A 14,436-nucleotide genomic window follows, 5' to 3' on the forward strand; every position below is an offset into this window, starting at 1 on the left:
CCACAGATACACAGTGTTGGCCGTAATTGATGAAGGTTGATCTGGGGCTGAATCTGAGTGATGCTTTATCAAACAAGAAGAAACTGAGCAGAGAAGTGTGGGAAAAGAGTGGACCAAGGGACATATAGGGCAGAAGAGAAGACACCACCGAAGACGACTTACTGGGTGGGCATCTGGGCATTGGTGGCAAGCAGGGAAAGGACATCTTCCTTTGTAAAGGGCCAGATATTAAACATGTCAGACTTTGAGGACCATGGGATCTCTGTAACTCTGCTCTTACAGCATGGGTGGAACTGGCGATAAGGGGAATGTGAGCAGTGTGGCTGAGTGCTGATCAGACTTTATAAACAGACACTGCAGCTTGAATTTCATAAAGTCACTTCTTACCTTTCACAAAATATTGTTCTTCATTTGTTTCTCTCTCAAACATTTAAAATATAAGGACTGGTCCTAGGTTCTGGGCCAAAACTAAGCAATAGGCTGTAGCTTGTCAACCCCTGGTTTAGAGGGAGATGCTGGTTGGTGGGGTTCATCTTTGCTCTTAGGAGGGGAATAGGGGTGGGGAAAAGTCAAAAGTAATAACCACATAGCACATAGTCATAGAGTATAGTAGTAATAGCAATGTCTACCTCCATAATGCTTTGCTATTTTTTTCTCCAGTTTCCTGCTTGCAGTGCCTATTTCCCTTGTCCATGTTTTCCTTTAAAGTATCCTTTAAAAATCCTTTTAAAAACATTTCATCTGCTAAGAACAACTCTGAGGTACAGAAAGAGAAAAGAATCTAGTTTCTTAATGCAATTTAAATATTTTCTAGAAGAAAAATATCTTTCTGTTGCCATCATGGTAGGCACTAACTCTAGATCTCCAGTAACACTGCCTTTCAACCATACAGTCCACCTTCTGGTCACAAACCCGCCCATGGGGTGAAACCCATTGGGACATGTTGGGCGCCTCGGGGATGGGAGAGGCCTTGGCCCACACGCTCAGCTCCACCATGTTCTTTGCCTCTGTTTCTTCCTGGTGTGTGGTCTAATTCTTTTTCAATCTTTCCACACCAGGCGATGAATCCAGTGGCTCAGGAAGTGGCAGTGGTTGCATGGATGACGTGTGTCCCACAGAGTTCGAGTTTGTCACCACCGAGGCCCCTGCAGCCGACCCTGACAGGAGAGAAGAGGACTCTTCAGCATCCCAGCTTGGCCACTCGCTGCTCTCCTGGTCTCTGGTCTGTGTGGTCCTGGCACTGCAGAGACTCTGCAGATAATCCTGGGCTTTGGTCAGAGGAAACTGCATTTTAGCTGTTGGAGTGGCCAACTCCCTTCTTTTCTTACACTCTTGGACAGTGGACCACGCCTCAAAAACTTACCATTTTCTATGAGAAGAGAGCAGTACTGCGATCTGCCTCCCTTTTTGTTTTCCCAAAGAGTACCGGGTGCCAGATGAACTGCTTCCTCTTTCCTTCAGCTATCTGTGGGGACCTTGTTTATTCCAGAGAGAATTCTTACTCAAATCTTTCGTACTAGGAGATTTTCTTACCTTCATTTGCTTTTATGCTGCAGAAGTAAAGGAATCTCACATTGTGAGTTTTTCCCCCCATAAAGAAAATAATTTTCCTTTTAAAATCAGGCCAAATCCCAAGACAACTACATTTTCAACAAAGAAGCAATGAGAGAAAAATAAAAGAACTCTAGTGCTATAGGTTCTACATTGACAGCCAACTCCCAGGGCAAGCTTTTCTGTGACAAATCAGGTTTATAAAATGCTTCTGGGAAGAAAACTTGAAAAATTATTTAAAGTGTAGTGAAAATGCACCGTTGTCTTGGAGGTATCAAGTTGCACTCAAACCACACAATACCAAATTGATTTGGAGGTACTGATCCCAAATTTAGAATTCCATCTGTAATATGAGCGTGAAACTAACTATAACTCAGCACCTCTCTCTCACCCTGCCCAATTTCAACTTCAGTAATGGCACCATTTTCCTTAACCCCCAGTGTCTGTCCATTGTATCCAATTGGCACAGATTTTCCTTCATCTTTGGTTACTAATGTTCACCCCCATTAATTCATCCTCCTCCCAGGTCTTGATTGAAAATCATCTTCAATGATACAGTCTCTGCTTTTGCCACAGGTTTGACATGAATTAGATGTTTCTGCCCCTGTGTTCATTAATGTCCCCTAAATAACAGTTCTTTTTGCTGAATTGATAAACAATTAGATCCATAGGTGAATTTTCATTTGTAACTATTTGCTTTGTGTCAATTGGTTTGTCCATCACAAGGGCATTCTCTTACAAAATAACTCACAACAACAGAAAAGGTCAAGACAAAAAAAAAAAAACTATATATAGTATTGACATGGAGATTTCTTTCACTTTTTTAGTCTTAGTATGATCATCTATTTTTATATCTATATATATATATAAATCACAGATTTTAACTTCTTAATTCCAAGCTCAGGGTTGACACACCTTTGTAACAAAAATGTTTTGTCAACCAGCTCTTCTCGTTTTGTGCTGCTCAGAGAAGGGTTTCCTCAATGACCTGTGAGCACCAAGAATCAAGAAAGAGAACTTTTTACGTATCTAACTGTCCATCTATTACAAGTTTGCGAGGCCACATCCTTTGCGCATGAGCGTGCTTCGTCCGTGGTGCTCTACCTAGGCTGAGCTCATGAGACCAGCCATGGGTGTGCAGGATTTTACTGGTGATGGAAACTGTTTTGTGTAAAGAATTTTATTCACGAAACACCTCTGGCCTAAGATTCCTTCTTGGCACTTGGATAAATGACCTCAACTCTAGAGGCCAATTTAGAGCCACAGCCTAACCTATCCACCAAGTATGCCAAAGCCAGACCCACTGCTTCCCCTGGCAGAGAGAAGCAAAATAAACCAAACCAGGGCTTCACAAATGCAGTTGGCTATCCAGGTGTTCCTTGGTTTTTGTGATGCATCTGGAGTAGAGAAAAGTAATGTGTCAAGACACCATAGTACACGCCAGTCACATTGTAACTAACTCATTGACAGTATTGACACGTAAGTGGTATTTTTTGATCTCTGTTCTCATCAAAAGTAAAATTAGTTATTGATTTAGTCATCACATTTAAGTAGAACACACGCAGCACAGTAGTAGTAAGTATATTCAAGCACTTTTGCAAAACAGAAAGTATTTACAAGTGTCTATTGCCACTTTATGCCTAAAGAAATAAAAAGTGTAGGATTCTGAGAGACTTTGTGGCATCTTTCATTTAAATCTTTGTGAAATTAACCCTTCAGCTAATTTAGCATTACACGCTTCTACAAAACCATCCATTTCACTGCCGACCTTCAGCTTCCTGTCACCAGTTACATATACCACATCTCTACGAAGGACCAGTCATTTATGTTGTTCATTTCACTGTACGTTCAAAAATCAGTATTGTTTTTCTCCAAGAATTAAGGTGCAATACAAATTAAGTCAACCTTGACTTTTCCAGAATAACTTGTTTATGTGGCTTTAAATTCCAAGTCTTTCTTTTTTAAATATTTCTGCACTATCTTCTATGAAATAGATCAGGATGTCCTGTTTTTCCTGTGCTTTCACCCCCAAATGGTTTTGTGCATGTGTATGAATACACATTATATTAATGAATGTGAACTCATGTTCTGTACGCACTAAACACACAGATAATATATAAACGCCTGCTTCATTTGTTTCCACACCTTCATTATCAGTAATATTCCTATTGATGAGATATAGTGATGCATATGAGCTGGGCAGAGAGCTGAAAGAACTATCAGTTAATGATGCCACAATATTAGTCACCCTGCATGGATGTGGTCAAAATAGTATTCAATTGCACTTCTTGGTTTTTATCATCATCCTAGTAGGACATATGACTTTCAGACTACTTTAACATGAGAATTTTTTTTCTGTCCTTAAAGGATTTAGTTTAATCTAGTTACCCCTTTTCAGTAAGTGTTTTGGATCCCTCTCCCAAATTAATTTTTCTCATTTCAGCGTAGTGATAGGGGATACAATGATGCTCTATTATCTATCAGGACCTGCCCTCATTGGTTCTGAGGTCCCCTGAATTCTGTAACCACATCATAGCTTCTGTTATGAGTAGAGAGGAATGGGCTCACTGAAATCAGACACTAGAAAAGCGTGGGTTGATGCTCATAACTGCAAACATTTAGCTTATTGAAGTGCCTCTATTTACATGTTCTTTAGTTATAATATGTATTTTTCTAACAGAAATACACATCTGTAATTGATGTATATTATACTTTGTATATGTTACAACAAAAGACAAGCAGAGGCTAAAGTCTTTAGCAGAGAAGAATGAATTGCAGATTTGCAAATAACTCTGGTTCTGTACTGAAGGACAGCTTGACAACCTTCTGTCATCTTAATGAAGGTGATGTTGGCACTTTGATTACAGCCATTACAAAATGTTAGCACTAGAAGTCAGACTCCCTTACAGTGATTGACTCCGACAGCATAAGTAACTAGCATCACTTGCTTCAAATGTAAGGGATAGAAAATACTACCTTGTGTAAACTGAAAGACACTATTATTCATGCGTAAGCAGTCATAGTTTAAAAAGTAATACTCTTTAAATCAAACACATTGAAAATATTATTGGATGCAGAACCCTGACTTTTAATTTATATTCCCTGCTGCAGACATTAGCCTACTTTAATTCTTTTGCCATTACATACATATTTTGGCTGCAGACTGAACAACAACTAAAGTCCCAAAGGAGGAACGAAACTTAGCAAATTCCTGAGTTGTCATTCTTTTATGATTTCTCTTTGCAAGGCTAATGATCCAGTGCTTTGAATAAAGGTAAAATGTTAGCAAATGCAAATTTTGACTTACCCAAAACTTGCTGAAGTTCAAACTCGTCTTTATTGATTACAGTCACTAATAGATCTGACTTTTAATTTAAAAAAAAGAACAAAAGCAGTTTAGCTTTGTCAAAGGAATAGTAAAGGAGACTATAACTTACACATTTGCAATGTGTTCCTCCTGGGGGGAGACATTAGCCAGTGTTTAGTTTGAGGCCAACTTATACAAATAGAGTATTGATTTGTACGCATTCTGGAGACTTGCTCTATCATGGTTTGCTACAGCAGACTCAGCTTAGCATGGGAACATTTGGAACCTTCATTCAAAGTTGAGTTGTTACTGGAATCGTTGACTTGGCCTTGTAATGAGGCATTTCCATGAGAAACACCTGAGGACGGCATCGTAGTGAGGTCTCTGTGTGCATATACACAATATATGTGCAGGATAAATGTGTGCACCAATGAAACCTAAAATTTTATGTGACTGTCAAATGACTATTATTTGGGTTAAGATTTTTCATTTCTGATTTGGATAGAAAATTGCTATTAATCTTGTATTAAAATAGTTTTAAAAAAATCTACCAGTGCCTTTTCTACATTTTCTTAATCATTGTCACAGTCTAAATTTTAAATTTCAGAGCTTTTGATTTGTTTGTTTGTTTTTTTGAGACCCTTTTAGGTGATTTAATATTGAAAACAAAAACAAAACTTGTGGATTAAACTACTGCCACTCACCAAAGTGCATACGTATTTCAAATTGAGTGTTTAGAACTTTAGAACATCCCGTTTCCCAGATGTACATGGAAACATTCAATGCTTCTTCTTTTGTATTAACTAATAAAAAATACAAATTTTTCTTGAAGAAAAATTCAGTAACTTAGATGCTAATGCTTTATAAATGAGGTCAAAAAAATAAGATTATGTATGGAAGGCCTAGAATTTCCAAATTTAGCAAATTGCTTTCAATTATATTTCTGAAATATTTTCATGCTTTCAGGCATGCTAACAATTCATTGATCAAACATTTATTGAATTTCTCTTCCCTGCTAATCTTAATGTGGGTATCCTATCACATTAGTTGCTGGAAAACACCAGTTAAAAATTATGCATTTCTTAATGCCCTTAACCATTATTGCAAATATATCACTTAAATTTTAAGGATGCTCTTTTAAATAAATGAACTCACATAAATAAAGAATGCATCATCTAGGGCTGGGGATTTAGCTCAGTCGCACCACACCTGCCTTGCAAGCTCAAGGTCCTGAGTTCAATCCCTGGTACAAAGAAAAAAGAATGCATCGTACTATAAAGAAAACTGTAATTTAAATCACATTATTACCACCTTGGTTTTTATTGTGAAAAGTGGTTCTTGCAAGACAATTAAGGAACTTTAGGATAATTACAAATTACACCTATAAAATTAGAATATAACCAACTTTGGGGGAAACTGAAACTAATTTATTGTAAAAGACAAACATCCCCAAAGTTTTGCAAAAATAAAACTACAGACCATTTGGATAAATGAGCAGGGATAATAGCTAAAATATATGCACAAATATTTATGCATATGTACATATATATATGTCAACTTATAAAACAGTGGCAAGTAGCACAGTTGTTCTGTGTGCAGAGAGCTAGAAAGATGTAGCCTAGCAGCACGTTGAAGTCTATTTGAGCAGACATTCACAATTGGTGTGGTACAGACACATTTCCATTCCATAGCTATGTCTGCGGGTGTAAACATGTGGCTGAATGTATTTTGTTCCTTCATAAATGGGACATAGTGAAGCCAGGAGGCATTAGATGCTGGTGCCAGGCTTTGTATCTGCGCAAAGAACTCACGTTCTTGTACATCTTGGAGAAAAGCAGAGTAAGAAATGGGGAATTTTCCCCTAAGGGTGTTCAAGTCAGTAGACAAACAGAAAAAAAAGACTTTCAAACTAGATTCAAGAGCTCAAATGAACATTTACCTTGAATAAAGGCTTCCCATCAATAAGAACAAGCACCCATGGATTTTTTAAATTAAAATAAAGGTTTAAACAATTAACTGAAGATATGTCATGAGCCATTACCACACGCCAGACATGATTCTGCGTGAATGAAAAACACGCCAAGATTTCTGCTCCCAGATAATTTACATGGGGGGGTGGGGGGCCAGTGTATAAACACGATGACTTCATGAAGTGGAACATGGCATAAAAGAAGTACAACAGGAAATGGAACAGTGACTAAGGAGGAAACTCTCTTTACATCGCAATATTTGAGCTCCAATCTAACAATGGGAAAGGAACCAGCCTTGAGTGGAAGTGGGGGATAGAGGTTTCTAGGCAGAGAAAAGGCAGTTGCAAAGATCTCAGTCCAGGAGTGATCCACTGTACCTCTGTGCGTCTGGAGACCAATGAGTAAGTCCCTGCACAGTGAGAGAGCAGGGAAGAGCTAAAGGGGCCACTGTGGTAAGCTTCTTGGCTAACCCTGCACACAGCCCTACAAGTGAGCCCTGCTGACAGCACCTACTAACATTTGAAAGCGTATTTGCACAAGGAACCTCACCAAGGTCTGTATGTGCTTCGTTTTTATAGGATCTCTATGCTATAGGAATGATAATGACCATTTTATATTAAATGAAATGAGATCACAAGATTGATGAACTTGTCCAGCCACTCAAAAGAGAACACACTCTGAGTCCGGGTCCATAAGGAACTGGGCAGAAAAATGAAAGTATATTAGAATAATTACAGTTTTTTCAATTACAAACTCAATTGAGTTTTCCAAGAATATTCTGAGAATTTGCAGCAACTGTGCAAACTGTCATCAATTATGAAAAAAAGAATCCACAGATTTGTATTTGTACAGGGACAATGTATTAGATGTTTATTCTGAAATGTAACGCCAGTTAACAGTTCTGTCTTTACATTTTGGCAAGCTCCAACTACCAATTCTGGGTTTGTGCATGGTTTTGAAGTTACAGCCACTGCAAACTGAAGTGTGATGCCTGGGACAAGAATGCATCAAAATCTGTCTTCCCCTTGGAAGTTTCCTTGGCCCAGATATTACATTCACAGGAAGCAAGTTGTTCAGGCACCCAGCCCCCTCTCCTCCCCTCCCGGGGACACTTCCCATACAGTATTTTCTATGATATTTTTACAGTCAAGGTGACCCAAAATATAAATCAGGACTATATGATAATCAGCCAGTTCAGACAGACGGCCAGTGTGGCCACATTGTTGACTAAATGGACTCTCAAAGCATTCTGTGAAATACTGTGGCCTTGAAGACCCACCCAGAGTCCTGGTAATGGTCTCTTCGGCTCAGATAAAGATAGGAGTATAGGAACACTTGGGCCTTTCTTCTTCATAGAATTTTTTCCCTGTTGGTTTCCCCTTCATGTCTATGTAAAAGGCAGGTCAATTCCTTTCTCCCAGAGTGAAACAAGGTTGTTGACTACAGGCTATTTCTATCCTGAAAAGTTCTTTAGACACCCTGAAAGGTGAATATCAAATTAAGGGAAGATTTGTCTGCAAAAATGTTCATTTCTCTTTCCTGACATAACACACCTTATATTTGCATAAACCGTTTTTGCCCTAAAGGAAGCTTTCAAGTTCTTTTTCTTTTATAATCTTCACCGTATTTGCATGAAGTAGGCAGGAGTTACTGTCCTTGTACATAGATCAGAGAGGCTACAAGTAGAAGCCAAGATCTTCCCACCTTGCTTTTGCGAATCTATACCCCCAAGCCACCCAAATCCTTAGGGTTTGAATACAAATCATTCTAGCTCTCATCAAATTCTTACCAGTTTGTGAAACCAGCCCAGCAGCTTGTCTGCAGGACTCCTGTAACTGTTTCTCTAGGCTGAGTCTGGTAAGACCCCCTGCCAGTCTTTGGCTTCAACTCCAGCTCTGAGTCACATATTGTGAATACCGTATCGTGAGTTCCTGCTTGTGAAAAATGAGTTGTCCTAAAATTATAGCAAGACACGAAGTTTCACACAAAGAGCATTATTAACGCTTACTAGTGACACAAGAATGATCTTGCTGTTTTTTGTTTGAACCGCTGCATATGAATTAGTGTTTGGAGGCTATTTTTATATAGCCAAAGATAACCTCTGACTCTGTACATGTGTTTGTTTCTAAGCATAAGTCTTTCTTTTTTTTTTCTTTTTAGGAAAGGAAAAGCCATACATTGAGTGGAGAAGCTGGGAAAATGGGCAACAAAATGTCTTTCTCTGGGAACAAATAACAAAGGCTTTCCCAGGCTGAAATTTCTCCTCTGAAGCAATGCTATGCTCTTTCCCCTCCTTGTGCCTTAGGAGCAGGGAGAGAGCAACCTGGAGGGAACAGGAGGAGGTAAAACAAAAAAAGGGGAAGAACAAAATCTGGTGCCGTTGAAGGCCAGGATACATTTATCTGACTGTGTTCTAGCCTCCACCATGAAAGTTCCCACTCCACGGGAAGACTCTATACTTAATGTAAAGTAATGGCACTTAATGAAAAACCCACCAATCACAGAGGAACTGTGATACATTGCACACATACTCATCTCCATGCACCCAGTATAAACATCAGAAGTCCTCAGGTCCTAAATTGTCCAGGACAGTCCTTATTCCATTTGTCATCTCAGTACAGCTAGCAACAGCATCCTGTCATTCATGTTCCTGTTTTAAATGATAGGTTAATGGTCACCCTGAGTGTATAATGGCCACTGGCAAGATCAATTTACACTCAAATGTATATGAAAGCTTCTGGTTTTTCAAGATACTCATCTAACTAAAGAACTACCCTGTAATCTTATTAATTACTAACTTCCCTGTTAAAACCTACCTTGCCTACTCATTGCATTGAAAAACATGGGAATCAGAATTAAAAATTCCAGAACAATCTGCCGTTAAAGAGTACACTGTCCATTCTCAACTCACAACAGCCCAGCTCCAAATACCAGCCTGCTTTCATCTGAAAATGGTCCTCACTTGGAAGGTGAACCCCGGGAACTGACCTCTTCTACATTTCAGCAATTTTTTGGATGAGTCTGTGAACAAAACCACTGATAATCGATCCAATCCCAGAGCTTGTATTTTGGTTCCATTTGCTGCTGTAGAGAGAAGTAATTTTGTCTTAGCAGTCCCAGAACAACTATGAGCATTTTCTTTTGTTTTTTGATTTACATGTGTGATTGATTTCGTGACTCCTGTTGCTGAGTTGGCCAGGTATACCAGAAGTCTCCTGTGTCTGCCTCAACACAGCAGTGCACATGATGTTCATGGCAAGGGTTCTGAGGCAGGATAAAAGAATAAAGATAGGTAGAAAAGAGGCAAAGAAATTCAATGTTTTGTCTTCCTTATTACATTAAAACCTTGGCTCGGATCCCTGTTCATCTCTGCACATAGGCATATTAGTCATTTAAAAAGTGCCTGTGTTACAAGGTGTTTTAGTCCTAAATTTACCTAGTCTATGTCACCCCACTTTAAGACTGAGGGCATCAAGATAAACCATCCCTTCCTGAGGGGCCACCCACTTGGTTCTCCAGCACTGGCCTATGTGTGTCTTTCTTTCATCGCTCTCCTCCTCCTCCCCCTGCAAGTGTCTGGTCACTGTTCCTGTGATGAGTCCTCTATCTCCCTGCCTCCGTTGCCAGGCCAATGTCTGAGCCTGGGTCAGCTGGTGCCACACAGCCATCTCTGGCTGTTCCCCTTAGAAACACAGCCAGATCCACTCATAAAATGCCAGTGCACATTATTTGTCCAGTTCAAGAGAACAGTCCTGGATGCTGTAACAAAGGCAAGATGTGCTCTTCAGCCAAGGCTGCCATCAGAATGATAGCACTGCCAGATGGAAGAAAAAGAAAAGGTCACCTGCCCTCAACCCTTTGCACCCTGTATTTCCCTCTGCCTCCTTCTTCCTGCCCTAAATAAAAATAAGAAACACTAGAAATTATTTTTTTAAAAATCTTAAAGTAAAGTAAGGTTTGCAGAGATCCCCAAATGCCAGCCCTTTACAGGATCCACGTCTAGATCCCGTGGAGCGAGTCCTAGAAGTGTCTGAAACCGTAATCACCTCGGGACACAAGAAAAGCAGAGCCTGGCAGACCACTTCATGATGGGATCACCTCTTTGCCATTAAGGGCAATTACCCCATGGCAGGAAGCGAGACAGCTCCCCTTCCCAAGCAAGATCAGTTATCTCATAGGAACCAAATTGTCCCTCAAGCCTTAAGGAGTCTTGCATAGCTCTGAAACTAGAATGAAATGATGATCAATCATCCCTAGCCTAACACAGTCCATCCACAAAAGCTGACCTAGCTCCATCGTGTCTGGGATGTCTCATTCTTTTGTGACCAGGCCAGTCTAAACCTTTTCCTCAGAGTGGGTCTCCTTCAGTTGCTCCAGCTGGAGTCCCTTTCCTGTCCTCTCTTACTTCCTAAGTCCTAACTCTGACTAATAAATCTACCTATGCCTCACAGGGATGTATCTTGCAATTCTTTTTCCAAGACCAGAGTTAAGAATTTAATGGGCCAAGTTGGGGTCCCCATTGCCTCTTTTTTTTTTTTATTAAATTCTTTTATTGGTACATTGTAGATATACAACACAATTACATTTCACATTGGGAATTGTACCTTTACATAATGCACCTTGGTTCTTATTTTTTCCACATTCCTAGCCCTCCCTTCACGCCCTCCACCCTTCCCTATTTACAAAGACTTTATTTCCATTTTTTCCATTTCTCAGCATTTTTCCTTTCCCTTCTTTCCTTTCCCCTGCCCCTCCCACTACCCCTACCCCTTTGGACCTTTTCTTCCTATTTTACATTATCGATTATTCATTCTAATCACTGGTACATTTTAGGTATACAATATAATGACATTCATCATTGGAAATTTCCACCTTTACATAGTCTCTCTTGGTTCTTATTTTTCACCCTTGCCCAGCCCTCCCTTCAACCCCTCCAGTCCTCCCTATTTACAAAGATTTTGTTCCTATTTTTCCATTTTCTCATATTAATCCCATTCCCTTCTATCCTTTCCCCTAGCCCTCCCACTTCCTTCCCCTTTGCCCCTTTCCTTCCTATTTCACATTACCTATTATACATTTAGTCCTTATTTACACTTTCAGTTTCTCACACTAGAGAAACTATTCAGTATTTATTCATGTGTGTCCTATTTATTTCACTTAAGAGTATTGCCTCAATGTGCATCCACTTAGCTATAAATGTCTCTAATTTCTCATTTTTTATGGCTGAGTAGTACTCCATTTTATTAAAAAAACCACATTATCTTGATCCAGTCTCCAGTTGATGGGCATTTGGGCTGTTTCCAAATTTTAGCTATTACAAACTGTGCTGCTATGAACATGGGCACACATATATCACTGTGGTATGATTCTTTTAATTCTTTGGGGAAGATCCCCAGCAGTGGAATAGTGGGGTCAAATGGGACTTCCAGTACTAGTTCTTTGAGGTATCTCCATACTGATTTCCACAGTGGTTGCACCAGTCTACACTCCCACCAGCAGTGGAGCAGGGTTCCTCTTTCCCCACAGCCCTACCAGCATTTGTTATTGGTTGATTTCATGATAGCAGCCATTCTTTCTGGAGTGAAGTGGAATCTCAGTGTTGTTTTCATTTGCATCACTCGAATGACCAGAGATGTTGAACATTTTTTCATGTATTTATTTGCTATTTCTACTTCTTTGTCTGAGAAATGTCTGTTCATTTCAGATGCCCATTTTTGGATTGGGTCTTTAAATTTGGGAGGTCTGATCTTTTTAAGTTCTTTATAGATTCGAGGTAGTAGACCTTTGTCTGAGGAAGAGCAGGTGAAGATTTTTTCCCACATTGTGGGTTGTCTCTTCACACTGCTGGTGGTTTCTCTTGCTGTGCAGAAGCCTTTTAATAAGAAGAGATCCCACTTGTTGATTGTTTGTGCTAGTTCACGGGCAACTGAGGTTTTCTTCATAAAATCTTTTCCTACGCCAATGTCTTCAAGGGTTCTACCTAACTTCTGTTCCAACTGGTTCAGAGTTTCTATTTTAATATTTAGATCTTTAATCCATTTCAATTTTAGTTGAGTGCATGGTGAGAGATATAGGTCTAGTTTTAATCTTTGGCAAGTTGAAGCCCAATTTTTCCAGCACCATTTATTAAAGAGGCTATCTTTCCTCCAGTGAGGGTGTTTGGCTCCTTTGTCAAAGATGAGATGGCTGAGTGTGTCTGGCGTTGTTTCTGCATCGTCTAATCTGTTTCACTGGTCCTCAAGTCTGTTTCTTTGCCAGTACCATGCTGTTTTTATCACAGTAGCTTTGTAGTTTAGTTGCGGGTTGGAGATTGTGATACCCCCTGCCATGTCTCTGTTACCTAGAATTGCTTTTGCTATTCTGGGTCTCTTCTTGTTCCAAATGAATTTTTGGATTGTTTTCTCGAGGTCTATGAAGTATGCTGCTGTGATCTCAATTGGAATTGCATTAAATCTATATAGCAGTTTTGGAAGTATGGCCATTTTCACTCTATTAATCCTTCCTACCCAGGAGCAGGGGATGTCTGTCCATTTTCTGATATCATCTTCAATCTCTCTTTTCAGAGTGCCATAGTTTTCAGAGAAGAGGTCTTTGATTTCTTTTGTTAGGATGATTCCTAGGTATTTCAGTTTTTTGGATGCTATTGTGAAAAGAATCATTTGCCCTATTTCTCTCTCAGTGAGTCTGTCGTTGGTGTAGAGGAAAGCTATTGATTTTTGTGTGTTGACCTTGTAACCAGCTACTTGACTGAATTTGGTTATTAAGTCTAGAAGACTTTTGGTGGAGTTCTTGGGGTCTTCTATATAGAGTATCATGTCATCTGCAAATAATGACAAATTGACTTCTTCATTACCTATCTTTATTCCTTTTATTTCTTTCTCTTGTCTAATTGCTATGGCTAATGTTTCCAGAACTCTATTGAACACGAGTGGTGATGGTGGACATCCTTGTCTTGTTCCTGATTTGAGTGTGAAGGATTTCAGTTTTTGACCATTTAGTATGATATTGGCTGTTGGTTTTTCATAGATGGCTTCTATCAGTTTGAGGTAGAGACCATCTATTCCAATTTTTTGTAGGGTTTTTATCATAAATGCGTGTTGGATTTTGTCAAATGCTTTTTCTGCATCTATGGAGATAATCATATGGTTTTTGTCCTTGGCTCTATTGATGTAGTGTATTACATTGATTGGTTTTCATATGTTGAACCATCCCTGCATCCCTGGAATGAATCCCACTTGATCAGGGTGTATGATCTTCTTGATGATCTTCTGCATTCTTTTTGCCAGTATCTTATTAAGGATTTTTGCATCTATGTTCATTAGTGAGACTGGCCTATAGCTCTCTTTCTCAGTTGGGTCTTTCTTTGCTTTGGGGATCAAGTTGATGCTTGCTTCCAGGAATGAATTTGGGAGTATTGCTTCCCTTTCAATTTCATTCAAGAGTTGAAACAGTAGTGGCAGCAGTTCCTCTCTAAATGTCTTGTAGAATTCAGCAGTGAAGCCATCAGGGCCCGGGCTTTTCTGAGTTGATAAGTTTTTAATGACATTTTCAATTTCATTGGTTGATATTGGGTTGTTCAGAATTTTTAGGTCTTCTTCATTCAACTTT

At 39.4% G+C, this 14,436-nt stretch overlaps 1 protein-coding gene across 5 annotated transcripts in view; it reads left to right on the forward strand.

The window, feature by feature from the left end:
- Window positions 1-5,408, forward strand: part of Gpc6 (glypican 6) — a 1,085,538-nt gene extending 1,080,130 nt beyond the window's left edge. For all 5 annotated transcript variants that reach the window (XM_004870814.4, XM_004870815.4, XM_087193031.1 and 2 more), the window contains one exon: window positions 1,059-5,408. In XM_004870814.4, coding sequence (XP_004870871.1) covers window positions 1,059-1,261 — 203 coding nt within the window. In that variant the 3' untranslated portion in view covers window positions 1,262-5,408. The remainder of the gene's footprint in view (window positions 1-1,058) is intronic.
- Window positions 5,409-14,436: the final 9,028 nt, after the last annotated feature.

Source organism: Heterocephalus glaber, unplaced genomic scaffold (genome assembly GCF_053883595.1).
Source record: "Heterocephalus glaber isolate CG9 unplaced genomic scaffold, H.glaber_assembly_v1.0 deba00001577, whole genome shotgun sequence".
Taxonomy (NCBI): Eukaryota; Metazoa; Chordata; class Mammalia; order Rodentia; family Bathyergidae; genus Heterocephalus; species Heterocephalus glaber.